This window comes from Pongo abelii, chromosome 4 (assembly GCF_028885655.2).
Source record: "Pongo abelii isolate AG06213 chromosome 4, NHGRI_mPonAbe1-v2.0_pri, whole genome shotgun sequence".
In the NCBI taxonomy this organism is placed as follows: Eukaryota; Metazoa; Chordata; class Mammalia; order Primates; family Hominidae; genus Pongo; species Pongo abelii.
In genome coordinates, this window is record NC_071989.2 from 74,626,733 (window position 1) to 74,643,272 (window position 16,540).

Here is a 16,540-nt window from a genome sequence, read left to right on the forward strand (position 1 = left end):
ATTTTTTTCCAGTTCCAGCTTTAATGATAATGTGAACATATGTGAGATTATCAACACAAAAACTAATGAAAATCATTATTATAAGATATGCCATGCAAATGTTCACCCTTATACTGAAACATAGCTAATCTATATAGCTTTAACATAAAAGGTATATTCTTGCAATGTATTTAAAATTTGCTTAAGATATTAAATGTGTAGAGCTAAAAATCATATCCAACTAGAATTTCCTAATAGAAGCAATAGTGAAACCTATTATTTAATAATAAGTAATTCTATAGCTCTATAGCCTGTCTGTTAACAATCTTGGATTTATAAACTAACTCATTCTTACCTGGTCTTCGGTGAGAACAATTAAGCGGGCCACTATAATATTCACTACGTTTCCTAGGCTGGAATCACGGTAAAGTTTGGCAACCTGACCTCCAGAAAATAAGAAAAGACACAAAGTCAGACAAAAATTATAGGGTGATAGTTTGGTTTTTTAAGTGCTAAAACAATTTTTTATAAATTTAGCCATTGTATACATTACCCCATATCACTTAGAACTCTACCCTCAAGGTGCCTTGGTAAAAGGTTTTTATACAAGTCTACCTCAATAAATATTTTCTCCTAGACATGAAGTACAGCATGCAAATTAGAGGGTGAGCTGATGTTTCAAGTCAAAAAAAAAAAAAACTCTTAAACAAGACTTAGCAATCCACTAAAACTGTCGTATTATCTAAAAATGAATGATAAGGTCATCTTTAAATGTATTTTTATGGAACTGAAACATTACTAGACCAATTTTTTACCATTTTAGACAGGTAAATTCTTATCATTATTTACTTCACAGCAAACATTTATGACCTTAGTCAAAAACACAACAAATATGAAGTAAAATATTATATAGAGGGATCAAACTTACAATATTCATCACACTCAAAATGTAATGTTCAATGTCTTTGCGGCCATGGTAGCCCACCATCATTTTGTCTGCCACTACCAATGTCTCCACAAACCGTTCAATGCTCACTGATCTCTTCTGTCTGTGGTGGATATGTGTGTTGTTAACTGGTAGTGAATAAGAAACAGTGGATGTGTCATTCAGCCACCAAGGTTTGCCACTTCTTGTGAAATCTACAATAAAAGCAGCCAATTCAGATAAGTTCACTAATTAAAAATATTTATTTATAGATCTTTCATGTAGACATGCTTCTCATAAATTCTCTAATATATTAAGATTTTTCAAAGAGAAGAGAATGAGAAAATGCAGTAGTGAGAAAAAAGTCTGTAAATTTTTGAAAATAATCACGTTATCTGAAAAAAATTAAACATTCAACTGCTCATGAAAACAAAACAAAACAAATCTAAGAAATGAATTAATTAATAAAAATAATTTTCAAATAGTCATTTCATATTATTCCAGTAATTACATCTTAATACATTTAAATTTAGGATATATACTTTAAAGAATCATTTAAAGTTATTTAAAAAGCATCTAGAGTATGAACTTTTCAATCAGTCTAAGACAGCTCTGATAGAGAACCCTGATTTTGCAAAAATCTATTCCAAAGATACTTTTGATCATTCATTTTAAAATAAGATGCTTTCATCAAGCTATTTTAATTAGAATCAATTCTACTGCTCTAGAAATCTCAATTCTAAAAGGCAATGAATTACTTTTTTCACTTAGGTTGGCAGTCTACAACTATTTATTCTGACAGAGTACTCAAAATATTTCTTTTCCAAAGCCTAGAGGTAAGAGACATTCAATTAGAATTGAAAGATCACGATTCCAGCATAATTTGCTTTGAACCACGTTTAGCATGGATTGCAACGTATCCTTTGTTTTCTAGACATTTGGTTCTTCAGTATAGAAGCAGCCTTTTAGTGCTATGGCATTTGTAAACACCTGCCTCACTGATTATCATCTTCATTAAATAAACTTGAGCATGTAGAGGTTCTCTGTATATCTCACTTCCACATCCTTATATTGAACAGGAAATCTTTCTCACCCCCACTTATTGAAAAATTTAGTGAGGAATAATTAGATTAATATATATGATACACTTGACAGAAAATATAACTATTCTCATTTTTCTAACTTCTTTAGCCTTTCTGTTTTAAAAATTGCATTGGTAGGTGCTATGGTTTGAATATCTCCTCCAAAACTCATGTTGAAACTTAATTGCCATTGAAACAGTATTAACAGCTGGGGCCTTTAAGAGGTGATTAGAACTTGAAGTCTCCACCCTCATGAAGGAATTAAAACCATTATTGTAGGAGTGGGTCGGTTATTCTGGGACTGGGTTCCTGATAAAAATAATGAGTTCAGGCCCAACTTCCTCTCTCTGTTGTGTGCACTCACTTCCCCCTCTTGCCTTCCTCCATGAGACGACCCTCACCAGATGCTGGTGACATGCTCTTGGACTTCCCAGCATCCAGAACCATATGCTAAGTAAACTTTCATTGTTCTTAAATTATCCAGTCTCAGGTATTCTGTTACAGCAGCAAGAAACGTGCTAAGACAGTAGGATGGATAAATTTTGAGAAATGAGGTGGAAATGATCATGAGACCCATCAGTTAAATACTCCTGAAACTCCTAAGTTAAATGAGTGTCTTCATCCCTAAAGATGAAGAGAAGCAAAGACATAAACATCACTTCTTATTTCGATAGTATATCCTCCAGATAGTGTTTCTCTATATCCAATTTTGGCAGACAGACTCTCCAGATGGCCTCCATGACCTCTGTCTCCTGATGTTCACATCCTTTTGTGATTTCCTCCTTTTGAATATGGGTAGGACCTGTGACTTGTTTCTAACTAACAGAATACAGCAATGATGAGATGCATGTGATTTTCAATATATTAGTACATGATTATGTTACATAATATTGTAGCATTTGTCTAGAGTCTCTCCCTTGCTGACTTAGAGAAAGCAGTCAATCATGCTGGTGAACTGACGCTGGCATCTGAAGATAATCATCCAAAAACTAAAGCTACACGTAACCACAAAGAATTGAATGCTGCCAACAACTATGGGGGTAGAGAAGTGGATTCTTCCCCAGTCAAGATTCCAGATGAGAATTCAGCCCTGGTTGAGGCTAAGCAGATGACCCATCCATGCACAGACTCCTGACCAACAGAAACTGTGAAATACTAAAAGTATACTGAGTAAGCCACTAGGTTTTTCTGGCTAATATTGTTACAAAACAGCTGAAAGCTTTTCCACATCAATATAACTCCAATTTCTCCTGCTCAATCCTCTGTGATCATAAAACCACTCACATATTCAAGTCATGCCTAGTCTCTTAGTCTGGCTAAACAGCTTAAATGTCCAAATATAGGATTTTATTTTCATTCTTTTGATCATTTCCCCTTCTCTGACCCAATTTCTTATTTTTATTTAAAATATTGTGAAAATAATTAGACATTATTGTGCAATAAACACGTAGCAATGGTAGTAGTTCTCATTTAAAATGTATTCAGGTCGGGCGTGATGGCTCACACCCGTAATCCCAACATTTTGGGAGGCTGAGGCGGGTGGATCACCTGAGGTCAGAGCTTGAGGCCAGCATGGCCAACATGGTGAAACCTTGTCTCTACTTAAAATACAAAAATTAGCCAGATGTGGTGGCAGGCGCCTGTAATCCCAGCTGCTCAGGAGGCTGATGCAGGAGAATCACTTGAACCTGAGAGACAGAGGTTGCAGTGAGCCAAGATCACACCACTGCACTCCAGCCTGGGTGACAGGGTGAAACCCCATCTCAAAAACTAAAAAATTAAAAAAGAGAACAGGTTGGTAAAATATTTCAAATATTTTGTCCAGTAAAATATTTCAAATCCTAAATTAATGTTTCTACTAAAAAAAATAAAATAAAAAAATTAGCTGTGTGGTGGCACACATCTGTAGTCCCAGCTACTCGGAAGGCTGAGGCAGGACAATTGCTTGAACCTGGGAGGCGGAGATTGCAGTGAGCTGAGACGGCACCACTGCACTCCAGTCTGGGCAACAAGAGCAAAACTCCATCTCAAAAATAATAATAATAAAAAAAACAAAAATGTATTCAGTGTAAGGTAATTGCTGTTATCATCATCTTTGTTATTGTCAAAATTTTCAACATTTTAGTTTTTAAAAATTTTAGTTTGCTTGGCTATCACTCTAACAAACTACAAATTATTTGAACGTTAAAACTATATATTTTTATTTATGAATATCCATCAAAGGTATTTTATATATATCATATATAATTATATATTCAATATTTTATACATATACACATACTGAATAAAATCAAGAGAGAGAACATCTTCAGTTTCATTTTAAAAATTAAATTAATCCAGCATAATTAGCTCATTATAAAACTATGCATTCTATAATTGCCAACTGACTTCTTAATGTTAAGCTTAATGATCTGTAACTACTATCTTTCTTAGTTTAAAATAGAAAACAAGATTGACTTGTTTTATTTCAAAATAAAGATTAGTAGTTCTTCAAATGATAACTGTTACAGATGCTTTGCTCAATTTAATTTTGATTAGATTATAGCATGTTACGAAAACATTGCTCATAAACACATACAACACAGTAACTTTTTCCCAAAATCAATATATGGATTTCATTGCCATCTGAAATAAGATTTTAACTTTTTGATCAATATCAAAGTGTTTGAATATATACAGCCATTCACCATTATTTCACTGCCCTGCTTTATTTTTGTTCATAGTACTTACTACTTCTGGACAGTTGGCCATATATTTATTTGTTTGTTTGTTTGTTTATTTAGTTAACTGTCTTTCCTCACTAGAATATAAACTCCATGAGAGCAGGGACTTTTTCTGTTTTATTTATTGCTGCATCCCCAGCACCTAGAATAGCCTTGCATACGGGTACGAAATGAATATTTATTTAATGAATACATAAGTAGATAATGAAGATACAGAGACATAATAATATCTATTTCAATGGACTAGAAGAATACTTAGTTATCTCTGGGTATTGGAATAAGTAATTTTCAGTTTCTTCTTTTCCTTTTTGTCCTGTATTTTCTAAATTTTCTAAAAGGAACATTTATTACTTCTATAAAATGTTTAAAAATTCATAGTTTGAATCTAATTAGAATGGAAAAAATTAATATCTGAATATAAGATAAATATATCCAGTGTCAAGGGGGTTTTCATATCTTATATTTTGACATAAACTTGAATTCCAGGTAATAGGCTAACTGGCAGTGTATGCCTATAAATTCACATCTCTCATTGACCTACGCTGTTGAAACAGTACTACAATAAAATGTTAGCCAGACATCTCTCAAATTTACTACTAAACACAAAACTTTTTTTTCCCCAGTAACACTTGCCCAGAACATAGGGAAATACTATTATATTCCCAGTAATGGGAAGCCAGTGAAGTTTTTCAAGGCATGTGATACAGCCAGATTTAGGGGACAGATTTTACTGAAAACAAGAACACAAACCTGGAGACAGAAAGCATAATTAGAAAGTCAGTATAGTGGTCTCAGCAAGAGATAATGAGGGTCTGAAATAAATAGACTAGAGTTTGGGGTAGTAGAAATGGCAAGTGAATTAAAAACATTGAAATGGAACACTTTAGGAAATTCTCACAGTAATCCAAATGAGAGATGGTAAGAGAATATCTTTCCCCAAAAGGGCAGAATTTTATGATAGCCATAAGAATGGATTGGAGAAGTGTTTGACTAATGCGTAAACCATTAAAAAATAAGGATCTGCCTGAGTTAAAATAATGTGATACATACTTCCAAAAACAATAATTTAAATATGAAAGTATTAAGAGATAGGCTTTTCAGAATATGGTAAAATCTTTAAATATTTTTGCAAAAAGTGATCTTCTTTACAATCATACAGTGAAGGTTGGCATATTATGGAAAAATGATAGAATAATTACATTGTAATAAACAACTGAATATTTGAAACCTAGTTTTTTTCTTTTTTTTTGAGAAGGAGTTTCGCTCTCGGTGCGATCTTGGCTCACTGCAACCGCTGCCTTCAGGGTTCAAGCAATTCTCCTGCCTCAGCCTCCCGAGTAGCTGGGACTACAGGCACGTGCCACGACGCCCAGCTAATTTTTGTATTTTTAGTAGAGACAGGGTTTCACCATGTTGGCCAGGATGGTCTCGATCTCCTGACCTCGTGATCCGCCTACCTCGGCTTCCCAAAGTGCTGGGATTATAGGCGTGAGCCACCGTGCCCAGCCTGAATCCTAGTTTTTAAAGAATTTACATATAGTTATACTTACAGTCTAAATGTTGTTAAATATAAGATAAACTTGTTTCCATAATGGTTCGTTTCATTACTCAATATAAAGACCCAACAAACCTTTTGTTTTCATTATTAACTAAGGAATTTTATTTCATGTTTTAAGTAGATTCACAGTTGTCTTTTTCCGGTACCAACTATTCTTGACCAACAAGGACCTAATTAACAGCCTCAGAGATTACTCAAGAAGGAAGTGTGTAGAATGGGAACAGTAGATTAAGAAAAGAAGACTTAACACTTAAGAAGAAAACAAGCCCAAACAAAAGGATGATGCATATCATACACTAATTCACAAGGCAATCCTTTCTTTCTTTTTTTTTTTGTTTTTGAGATGGAGTCTCACTCTGTCACACTGGCTGGAGTGCAGTGGCACGATCTGGGCTCACTGCAACCTCCACCTCCCAGGTTTAAGCGATTCTTCTGCCTCAGCCTCCCAAGTGGCTGTGACTACAGGCAAGCGCCAACACGCCCGGCTTATTTTTGTATTTTTAGTAGAGACAGGGTTTCACCATATTGGCCAGGCTGATCTGGAACTCCTGACCTTGTGATCCGCCTGCCTCGGCCTCCCAAAGTGCTGGGATTACAGGTGTGAGCCACCGCACCCGGCCAACCCTTTCTGTTTTTTACTAAATCTATTTGTTGGTGACTTTACCTCTGCATTAAGCTGAAATCTCTCTGAAACATTCTGCCCCTGGTTCTAGCTACAGGAACTACATAGAACAAATCTTTAAAAATTTTTGTTAATATAATAACACTTTAGTGTACTAGAAACAGTCATCTTAATGATAGCTACAATTTGATTGGGTAACTAGTATGTGCTGAGATGAGCACTCAGAGAGGTTGGGTAATTCGTCCTATGCTATACCAAAGTGCATGTTCTTTTTGCTGTGCTATCTTATATCCACTGTTTCTCTACATTTTCGTCTTTTTTTTTTCTTTCCTTTTTTTTCCTTTTTCTGGAGAACAGGGTCTTGCTATATTGCCCAGGCAGGTCTCGAACTCCTGGGCTCAAGCTATCCTCCCGCCTCTTGCCTCCCTGAGCTGGGATTACAGGCGTGAGCCACCGCGCCCGGCCTGTTTCTCTACATTTTCTCACCTTTAGACTAACATCCTCCTAACTCCTTAGCTCTAGTCTTGCTCTTCTCTAATTCCATCTCCATATTGCTGCAAGAGTAGTCTTCCTAAAACACAAATCTGATCATGTTATTCTTCCTGTCTAAATCCTTTCAGTGGGTTTCTAGTGCACTTAGGATAAACAAACCCCTTAACATGGTTTATAAGCTCTTCATGATGTGGCCTCTGCTAATATTTCCAGTTTCATCTCTCACAACCACTTCCCCCAACCACTATGAACCTCACCTTTATCCCTCCAGCCCACATTCTAATACCCAGTTACATGAACTGTCTGTCAATTTATAAAACATGACATTCTCCCTTTTGGTTTAGGAGCTTCATAAACACTATTTCCTCTATGTGAAACACTAATAGCCACTGCTTTCTCCACTTCTACACAGCTACCTTCACTTTTCCCCCAGCCCTCAGCTTAGAAGTCACTTCTTCCATGAAGCTCTCCTTGACCACTGAAGTCTAGGTTTGTTGCCCGTACTACATATTTCTATAGTATCCTCGCTCAGCATTAACACTACTTTTGAATACTACCTTAAGACTCTTCAAGTCTTATTCAAGTGTCTAGATTCCTGCTACTAGCATAAAAATATCAGGCTAAACAAACACCACAGAGTACTATAGTATAACTGTGCAAAAAAGCTATAGCTATTACCTAAGTAAAATAAGATGGTTATTTTTTTCCCTTCAACCAAAAAAAGAAAATGAATTTTATACAAACTTACAGCTTAAAAACTTCTCAAAGAGCTCCCAAATTGATTTAAAACTACTGGTAGGTGACATCTACTAAAAGGGCTCTGGACATTATAATTGTAGTCAAATTCCTACTTACTTTTATTGCTAACCTTACTATACTTGCCAGAAGAAAGAAAAAGCAGCAATCCAATACAATACGCTTTGTAAAAGCTGCACCCTCACTCACCCGAAACCCCACAATGAGAGTGATCATACAGATGTCGTTGTTGAAGGGCAGACTTTTTGTAAATAACATGAGGGTGGCCATTTTCATAACTAAAATGCTTGGAATCCTCTGTGGTATTCTTTAAAGGTTCAATAAAATATTCTTCATCTTCTGTAGCAATAACACCATGCTAAAAGAAAAATAAACAAAGAACTTACCAAAGAGAATCATTTTAAATATTAGTTATCATTATTACCAAGAGCTAAAAGTAAATGGACACTTCTCCATTTACAGGGTTAAAACACATGTTAATTAAAAAAATTAGCGAAATTATCTGTACTCAGTTAAAACATTATATAAATGTTCCTATTCTTTAAAAAGGACATTTAAATACCTCCATATGCTATGCACTGTACTAAGCATGTCACATACATGATTTCCTCCACTCTCACAACAGCTCTGAGGTAACAGAGATTTTATGTGAACACTAAAACTTATTTCAGTTCCACATTATGCACATAACTATGTCCTCTGTGTTTATATATAGCTTTGTGATTGAGTTTTGCACAATAAAAATATGGGCAGAGGGTTATGTAACACTTTCAGCCCAACCTCTGAATACCTCTGCAGTGGAATCTTCTACTCTCTTTCCCCACTGAACGAAGAGAACTCCAAATACCCAGGGTAGGTAGAAACCAAAAAAGAAGGAACCTGGGTCCCTGTGTGACCTCTTAGAAAGATGTCTGATGTAGACACAGACATGCAGAAGAAATAAGCTTCTATTGTGATAAATCATTGACATTTTGAGGTTTATGTTACATCAATTAATATGTTCTTAATTAACACACATCCCATACATCCCCCATTCTGCAGATGAAGTAACAGGCTCAGAGGACTTGCCCAATATTACACAGAGGTAAGTGAGGGTACTGGAATTCAAAGTTCTGCCCTTACGTAGAGTATTATATCACCTTATCCCTATTTACTTAGCCAAGTGCTACTCAGTTTAGTTATCTCTCCTCTTTAAAAACCTTCTCTAGTCCAAATGGAGTAGCTTCACCCTCCAGTGAGCTCCAATAGAGCTAATTCTCAGTATCACTTATTTTCAATTAATTCCACACTGCTTTGTTACATCTCAAGTCTTGAAGTCTTATTTAAAGTAGGTATAAGTTTTCAACTTCATGTTTTAGCTTCCCAATTAGATTATTTGCTTTTTAAGGCAAAGGGTTATATCTCATATTTCTTTGTAACAGTTGCAACCATAGAAAGTGTCCCACATGTAACAGGTATAAATAAAACTTTGTTGATGAAAAAGAATGAGATGGTAAAAGTTATCTACATCTGAAATAAGAATTTCCACCCTTGTCTAATAGTGTTTTCCTAAGTATAGCACATGGGAGGACTGCTCTTAATCCAACTAATTTACCCTGTAACACCAGATAAAATAAAAACTCTCTGGGTGTATTTCCTCAGCTGGAAAAATGAAAGAGTTGGTCTAAATTAGTGGTTTTAAAACAGCACTCTGGGGAGCCCTAAGGGTTCCATGGAAGTGCCCTCAGGGGATTGCCCCAGACAACAAAGGGAGACCTACATGGCTTGGATTCCTGGGTTTAGGAATCAGCTGTGCTATTTATTAATCTATATATTAAGTTTCCACATAACATTTCATTTGAAAAAGGGTTTTTGCTGCTTTAAAAAGAAAGCTGAAAACCTCTAGTCCAGATAATCTCTAAGGTCCCTTTGAATTCTAAATCTCTACGATTCTGTTTAGGGAAATTCATGTTAAGTACCTCATGCTTAGAAGGAATGATAAGACACAATCAGAGTTGCTCTAATTTATAGATTAAGTTGGCAGTCACCTACATGAAATGAGCTGAGGAATGCAAACAAAAAAAGCAGCTCTGAGTCACTTCATATAATTTTCACCATTGTTTGCTTTAATTTAAGGAAAATAGTCCCTATATTAAATGCAAGTACTGGCAGAAATAACATAATATGCCATTAACATATTCTAATACCTCACTATGAAGTACTTTACCAGGTAGATCAACAATGTGCTAAAAAACTGAACACAGTTCCTGCAGAATAAGGGGGAAAATATAAGTTTTGATAAGAGGGATATGTAGGAAGCAAGGTCTAGGCTACAGTCCAGAAAGGCTAGAGACTAAAGTCATGCTGGTCTGTGGGCACAAGAAAATTGAAAGTTACCAGACAAGAGACTTGATTTGCTGGGGAAAAATGAAGTCAGAAGCCTGGTAAGTAAACACAATCTCTAATTTCAAGAATGAAAAGACTCTAGAAGAACAATCCAGAGATTTTATATGATAGGTACTTTGTAAAATGTTTATAACATTATCTCTTCTTAATAGCTCTTTGACGTACCACTAACTGTTCCACTTTGTAGATGAGAAACTGAGATGGAGCAAAGTTAAACAATGAACTCGTGATTGACTTTGGAGCCTGAACTCTTAAGCACTATACCATAATTCTCTTACCCTCTAAGGGCTGTTTCTGTATTTATTTTTTTTTTCACAAAATATGCTTTCTCAAGTGCCTATCACAAGGCAGATACTATGCTACGTGGTAGGGATACAACAGTGAACCAAAGTTCCAGCTGTATCATGTTGCTTACATTTTGGTGGGAGGAGCTAGAAAAAGCTAATTAGGTTGGCGTGGTGGGTCATACCTGTAATCCCAGCACTTTGGGAGGCTAAGGCAGGTCAATCACGAGGTCAGGAGTTTGAGACTAGCCTGACCAACATGGTGAAACCCCGCCTCTACTCAAAATACAAAAATTAGCCAGGCATGGTGGCACACGCCTGTAATCCCAGCTACTTGGGAGGCTGAGGAAGGAGAATCACTCGAACCTGGGAGGCGGAGGTTGCTGTGAGCTGGGATCGTGCCACTGCACTCAGCCTGGGCAACAGAGCAAGACTCCGTCTAAAAAAAAAAAAAAAAGCTAATTGATTATACAAATAAATGATGAAGCAGGTACTGATAAACATTAAGAGGGGAGATAAAAGCAATCAAAAAGGACAAAGAATAATTAGAAGTGAGAGAATTATACAAACTATATTGGATAGTTGCAACCATCCTCTCTAATAAGGTGGTATTTGAGCAGAAACCTGAATAAAATGAGGGAGCAAGCCAAATATGTATCTTGGGAAAGGGCAGACCAGATACTGGGAATAGCAAATGCAAAGGCAATGATGTAGGAGCATAGTTAACAGTATTTCAGAAACAATCAGGAGCTACAGTGACTGAAGGGAAGGAAGGGGAGAGTGATTATGAGATTAGAAAGGGTCTGAAAACCAGATGATGGAAGGCCTGAATTTAGTGGGAATACCAGAAATCTATGCATGCCTGGCAAAAGCCTTGCTCTCACTTACCTCAGTACCCCTATTCACCTTTACACTATCTGCCTCAGGACCATTAGGGCTAATTTCACCATGCCTCCTCTTTCCTTGCGGTATAAATTCCTATGAGAAGCCCAAACCTCACCCCCTGAATTCTAATTCTCATATGATTATGTACATCGTGTTTTCTGATCCCATCTCCTACCTCTCCCTATTATTTGAAACACTTCTACTGTGTTCTCTCAAACTCAAGGTCAATCATCAACAAAATCTCCTCTACCGCCAGCTTCATCTCTGAATATTCACTTCATCTTGCTCTAACAAAAACCTGAAGCTCCCTAAATGACACTCCTTTCCTGTAGTCCTCTGGAACGGTGGCTGCTTTCTCTTCTACATGCCTCCTATTGGACCTGAAGGGAGGGTCAGATGTTGTTGCAACTCACTGTCATTTCCAAACAATTCTTTCTCCTTCCTCAACAAACAAACACAAACAAAAACAAGCATTGAACCTCATGCCATGATCTTCTCCCTCCTTTCCCAGTTGCATTTATCTATTGATCCCAAGTCAGTTCCCTCATTCCTTAAAAATAAGAGATTCTAGATCACCGTCATTCTCTGCAACATCATTCCTGAAATAGTTGTTGATTTCAATATCTTCATATATCACAGGTTCTTAAAATACGTGTATGTGCATGTGCACATACCCTGAATCCCTTTGGAAGTCTAAGGGTGAAACCTAAGGACTCCTCCTCAGAATATTTTAAATGCAGAAAAAATATATAGGATTATAAATAAAACCAATTTAGTAAAATACAATTATCAAAATATTTTTAAAATATAATACATATAACTTGTGTAACACTTTAAATAAGATATTCAGTGGCTCTAATAACTACCACAATTTCACAATTAGTGATGAATAAAAATATTTTTAAAAGAATTCAAAAACTGTAACGATATGAAAATATCTGTGGTTTCTATTGGAGGCAAAGTCACAGGTACTGCTATCTACATATTGGTTTGTTACCTATATTTAAAATTGAGAGAAATGTTAAATTTCCGTTAAGAATTAGTAAAGACAAAGATGTGATATTTGCCCATTTCAGTTCACAATCCCTCTGAATCCCATCCATGGACCTAGTTTAAAAACTAATGACATAGATGGTCTCTTCATTCCCTGCCCTCTCAATTCCTTGACCTCCTCCCCTTCAAATACCTTGTCCCTCACCTTACCTTTTACACCATGCCCATGGTCAGTCCCTAGACTTCGAGCATTATCAATACTTGGAGCCTTCCATAATCTTGATTTCAAGAATCCCATTCTTCTATCTTTCTAAAACTGTCCCTCTAATACGCCGACTCCAAGGGATAGTCCTTTTATCCCCATGAGGTCCCATAATCCATTGATCCTATCACCTTTTCACTGTCCTTTACCCACCTCATGTCCTCACTTCCCTCACAACCTAGCTTCAATTCCACCTTCGATTCCCTTACCTCTTTCTCACTTCATGGAATCCAGCTGGCTAAACCACAACCTTAATAAGATTCAACTTTCCTGGGCCTGCACCTTTGCAGCTGCATTTAGCCAGAGAAAAATACACCAAAATGCTGACTGGTCTCACTTCAGACTCATTAATAATTTTAACTGTAACTGTAATGCTTCACAGAAATTATATACTTATCAAGTTCATTCAGTATCCCATTCTCCTGGATAACTATTTCATGTTTTCTCATCTCCACTTAATCCTCTAAAACCTTCATATTCCCCTCCAATAGACATTGCAAAACCTCCTACAAATTCCTACAATCACAAATACCCACCTACCTGCATCTTATGTCCACATAATCTATTTTTCCCTATTATTATGGATGAACTATCTATTCCCCTAGCTAAAGATAATTATTCTATTTGTGTGGAAAATTCTATCCTTTCTTACCTATCAAGAACTTCATTCCAGCACCCCTCACTCTACCTAATCATTCCCATCTTCAAACAAAACCAAACCTCCTGTGACCACACTTCTGCCTGCTACTGAAAATTTTTTTGCTTTTGCAGAAGTCCTTGAAATAACTGTCTACATACTCTTTTTCTCTCCTCCCACTCCATTTTAAACCTACTCCAATCATGTCATTGCCTCTTCTTCAAACTCTTCTTCACTGAAACTGCTTTTGTCAAGGTCACCAATAACCTCCTCAATGATAAATTCAATGCAATTTGCAGTGCTACTCTTATTTGGACTCATCAGCAGCATTTTCCTCTTGAAATATTTCCTTCTGGCTTCCAGAACATTTTTCTGATATTCCTTCAACTTTATTACTCTGTTCTCTGTTGTTTCTGCTACATCTCTCTGACCTCCCTGACCTCTTGGAATGCCCAAGGGCTCAGTCCTTAGAGCTCTTCTCTATTCTACCTGTGCTCCCTTCAAAGTAATTTCATATAATCTCTTGGCTTTAAATGGCATCTATATACTGATGACTCCCAAATTTATAACTTTCTAATTCATATCTCTCCTCTGAACTCCAGACTGACATATCCAATATCCTATACAACATCTCACGTTTAACACCTCCAACTGAACTCATGATATACATCCCCTTACCTACTCCTCGAACAGCTTTTTCATCTCAGTTAATTCCAGAGTCTTTCTCATCTTAGTTGACGGCTGCTAGATTATGTTAGTTTCTCAGGCCTCGAACTTGTAGTTATCATTGATTTTGTGTCCCCTAAAGCCTTTACATCTGGCTCCCAGTTTCCTTTCTGACCTCAACTTCCATTACTCTCCCTCCCTTTCTCTTGGCTACAGCCATGTGACCTCCATGCTGTTCTCAAACACTCTCACATCATATCTTTGTACTTGAAAATTTCTACCTGAAAATCTTATCCTTCAGATGCCAGCATTTCCTTCCTCCTTTCCCTTAGGGTCTTTGCTCAATACTTTTTCCTCCTTGGCATTTATCACTACCCAATATATTATAGTTTTTATTTATTTATCTTTTTGTGTGTATACCCTACTAGAATACAAGCTATATAATAGAGATTTTTATTTTTCACTATTGTAATCCTAGCACCTACAACAGTGCCCATTATATGGAAGGTACTTATAAGAATTAGTGAAATTAATGAATAATGAAAAGGGGAGAATGACAACTGTGGACATGACTAAATGAACAGAAAGTCTAATGGGATCATTGAGCTTTTCTAACTAGCTATATGGTCTTTATAATATTCAGAGGGACTGAAGATAATCAGTTTTCATGAAATAAGAACAGAACAGGCCAGGCGCGGTGGCACACGCCTGTAATCCCAGCACTTTGGGATGCCGAGGTGGCCGGATCACGAGGTCAGGAGATCGAGACCATCCTGGCTAACACAGTGAAACCTCGTCTCTACTAAAAATACAAAAAATTAGCCGGTAGTGGTGGGCGCCTGTAGTGGCGGGTGCCTGCAGTCCCAGCTACTCGGGAGGCTGACGCAGGAGAATGGCGTGAACCCGGGAGGCGGAGCTTGCAGTGAGCCGCGATTGCACCACTGCACTCTAGCCTGGGCAACAGAGCCAGACTCTGTCTCAAAAAAAAAAAGAACAGAATGCAAGAAAATCCAAGAAAAAGAGAAAGAACTTTTGAAAATTAGAAATATGACTGCTATAATTTTTTAATCAACTGAAGGAAAAGAAGACGAAATTGGGGAAATCTCATAGAACTTAGAACAAAAAAGAAAACAATGGAAAAACAGAAAAAGATAAGCGAAGCAGAGAACCAATTCCAGAAAGAGTGCAGGGAGGAAGAAAAAATTAAGAAGATAAAATTATTAAGGAAATAATTTTTTTAATTTCTCTAAGCTGAAGGAGGGTCTTTATTAAAAGCACCCATCAAATACCAAGCAGAAATTAGGAAAGAAAACCCATAGTTAGCCATGTTATAAATTCCTGAAACAGGAAGGATAAAAGGAACATGCTTTCACTGAGGGAAATTTTTTTAACTAAAAAAATTTTTTAAAGAGTAAAAAGACAAGAATCAGACTAGCAGCAGACTTATACCTGTGAATCAATGCTAACTTTTAAGACCTTTAAGTATTTTTCCTTTTTTAAAGCTATAAAACCATATAAATAAATTTTATGCCCTATATATTCCCTTTCCCAGTACCACCATCCATCATTCTTAAGGAAGATGATTTTTTGAACCCAGAATTTCACATTCAGCTAAATTACTAATCAAACATGAGGGCTGCATAAGGTCCCTTTCAAATAGACACAGACTCAGAAACTTTCCTTCCCAGTAGCCTGTTCTGAGGTAATTATTTGAAGACATTCTCCAACAAAACCAGGATGTAAACTCAGAAAGAGAAAGATGTGGAACTAATTTAGGAAAGAAGTCCCAAAATGAGAGATGTTATGGAAACTAACATCAAGAAATTAGCCCAAGAAATTAATTAAATGGCTCCATGAAAAATGCCTCCAAAGAAGAATGGAATGTATTTCAAGCAATAGATATAAGGACTAACGAACTGGAAAATATTAAATCACTTGATAAAGAAACGATATGTTTTTTTCTCAATGAGAAAAAGTAAAAGTAAACAGAAACTCCAGAAAAAACAAAACCTGAGTAAGAAACCATGGTCCAAATACACAGCAAATTAAAATATGACATTATATGAAGCTGACAGACTACAATGTTAGGAATTTTGTCTTTTGAATGGTGCAAGAGTCCCAGCACTAAAACTATGGGTGAGGAGATACGATTAGAAAACACTAATGATCTCTACATTAACAACTGTTTTATATAGAATGATTAAAAACGCAGAATTTATTAAAAGTGGTGGCCTTTGAAAAGTAGAATTTTTAAAAAAACACTTGTTTACATATTCCATTTGATTAAAAAT

The 16,540-nt window shown here is 36.3% G+C and overlaps 1 protein-coding gene across 13 annotated transcripts in view; it reads right to left on the minus strand.

Moving 5' to 3' along the window:
• Positions 1–16,540, minus strand: part of ADAMTS6 (ADAM metallopeptidase with thrombospondin type 1 motif 6) — a 331,685-nt gene that overhangs the window by 301,357 nt on the left and 13,788 nt on the right. For 10 of the 13 annotated variants that reach the window (XR_010139960.1, XR_010139961.1, XR_010139962.1 and 7 more), the window contains 3 exons: positions 8,327–8,495; positions 908–1,119; positions 335–418 (listed from right to left, as the gene is read on the minus strand). Coding sequence is in view for 10 of the 13 variants with exons in the window: in XM_024247310.3 (XP_024103078.2) it covers positions 335–418; positions 908–1,119; positions 8,327–8,495 (465 nt within the window). In the remaining 3 variants the exon portion in view is untranslated. Of the gene's footprint in view, positions 1–334; positions 419–907; positions 1,120–8,326; positions 8,496–10,991; positions 11,124–11,172; positions 11,243–16,540 lie in introns of those variants that run through there. The other 3 variants (XM_054556414.2, XM_063724121.1, XM_063724116.1) reach the window with 3 other exon arrangements.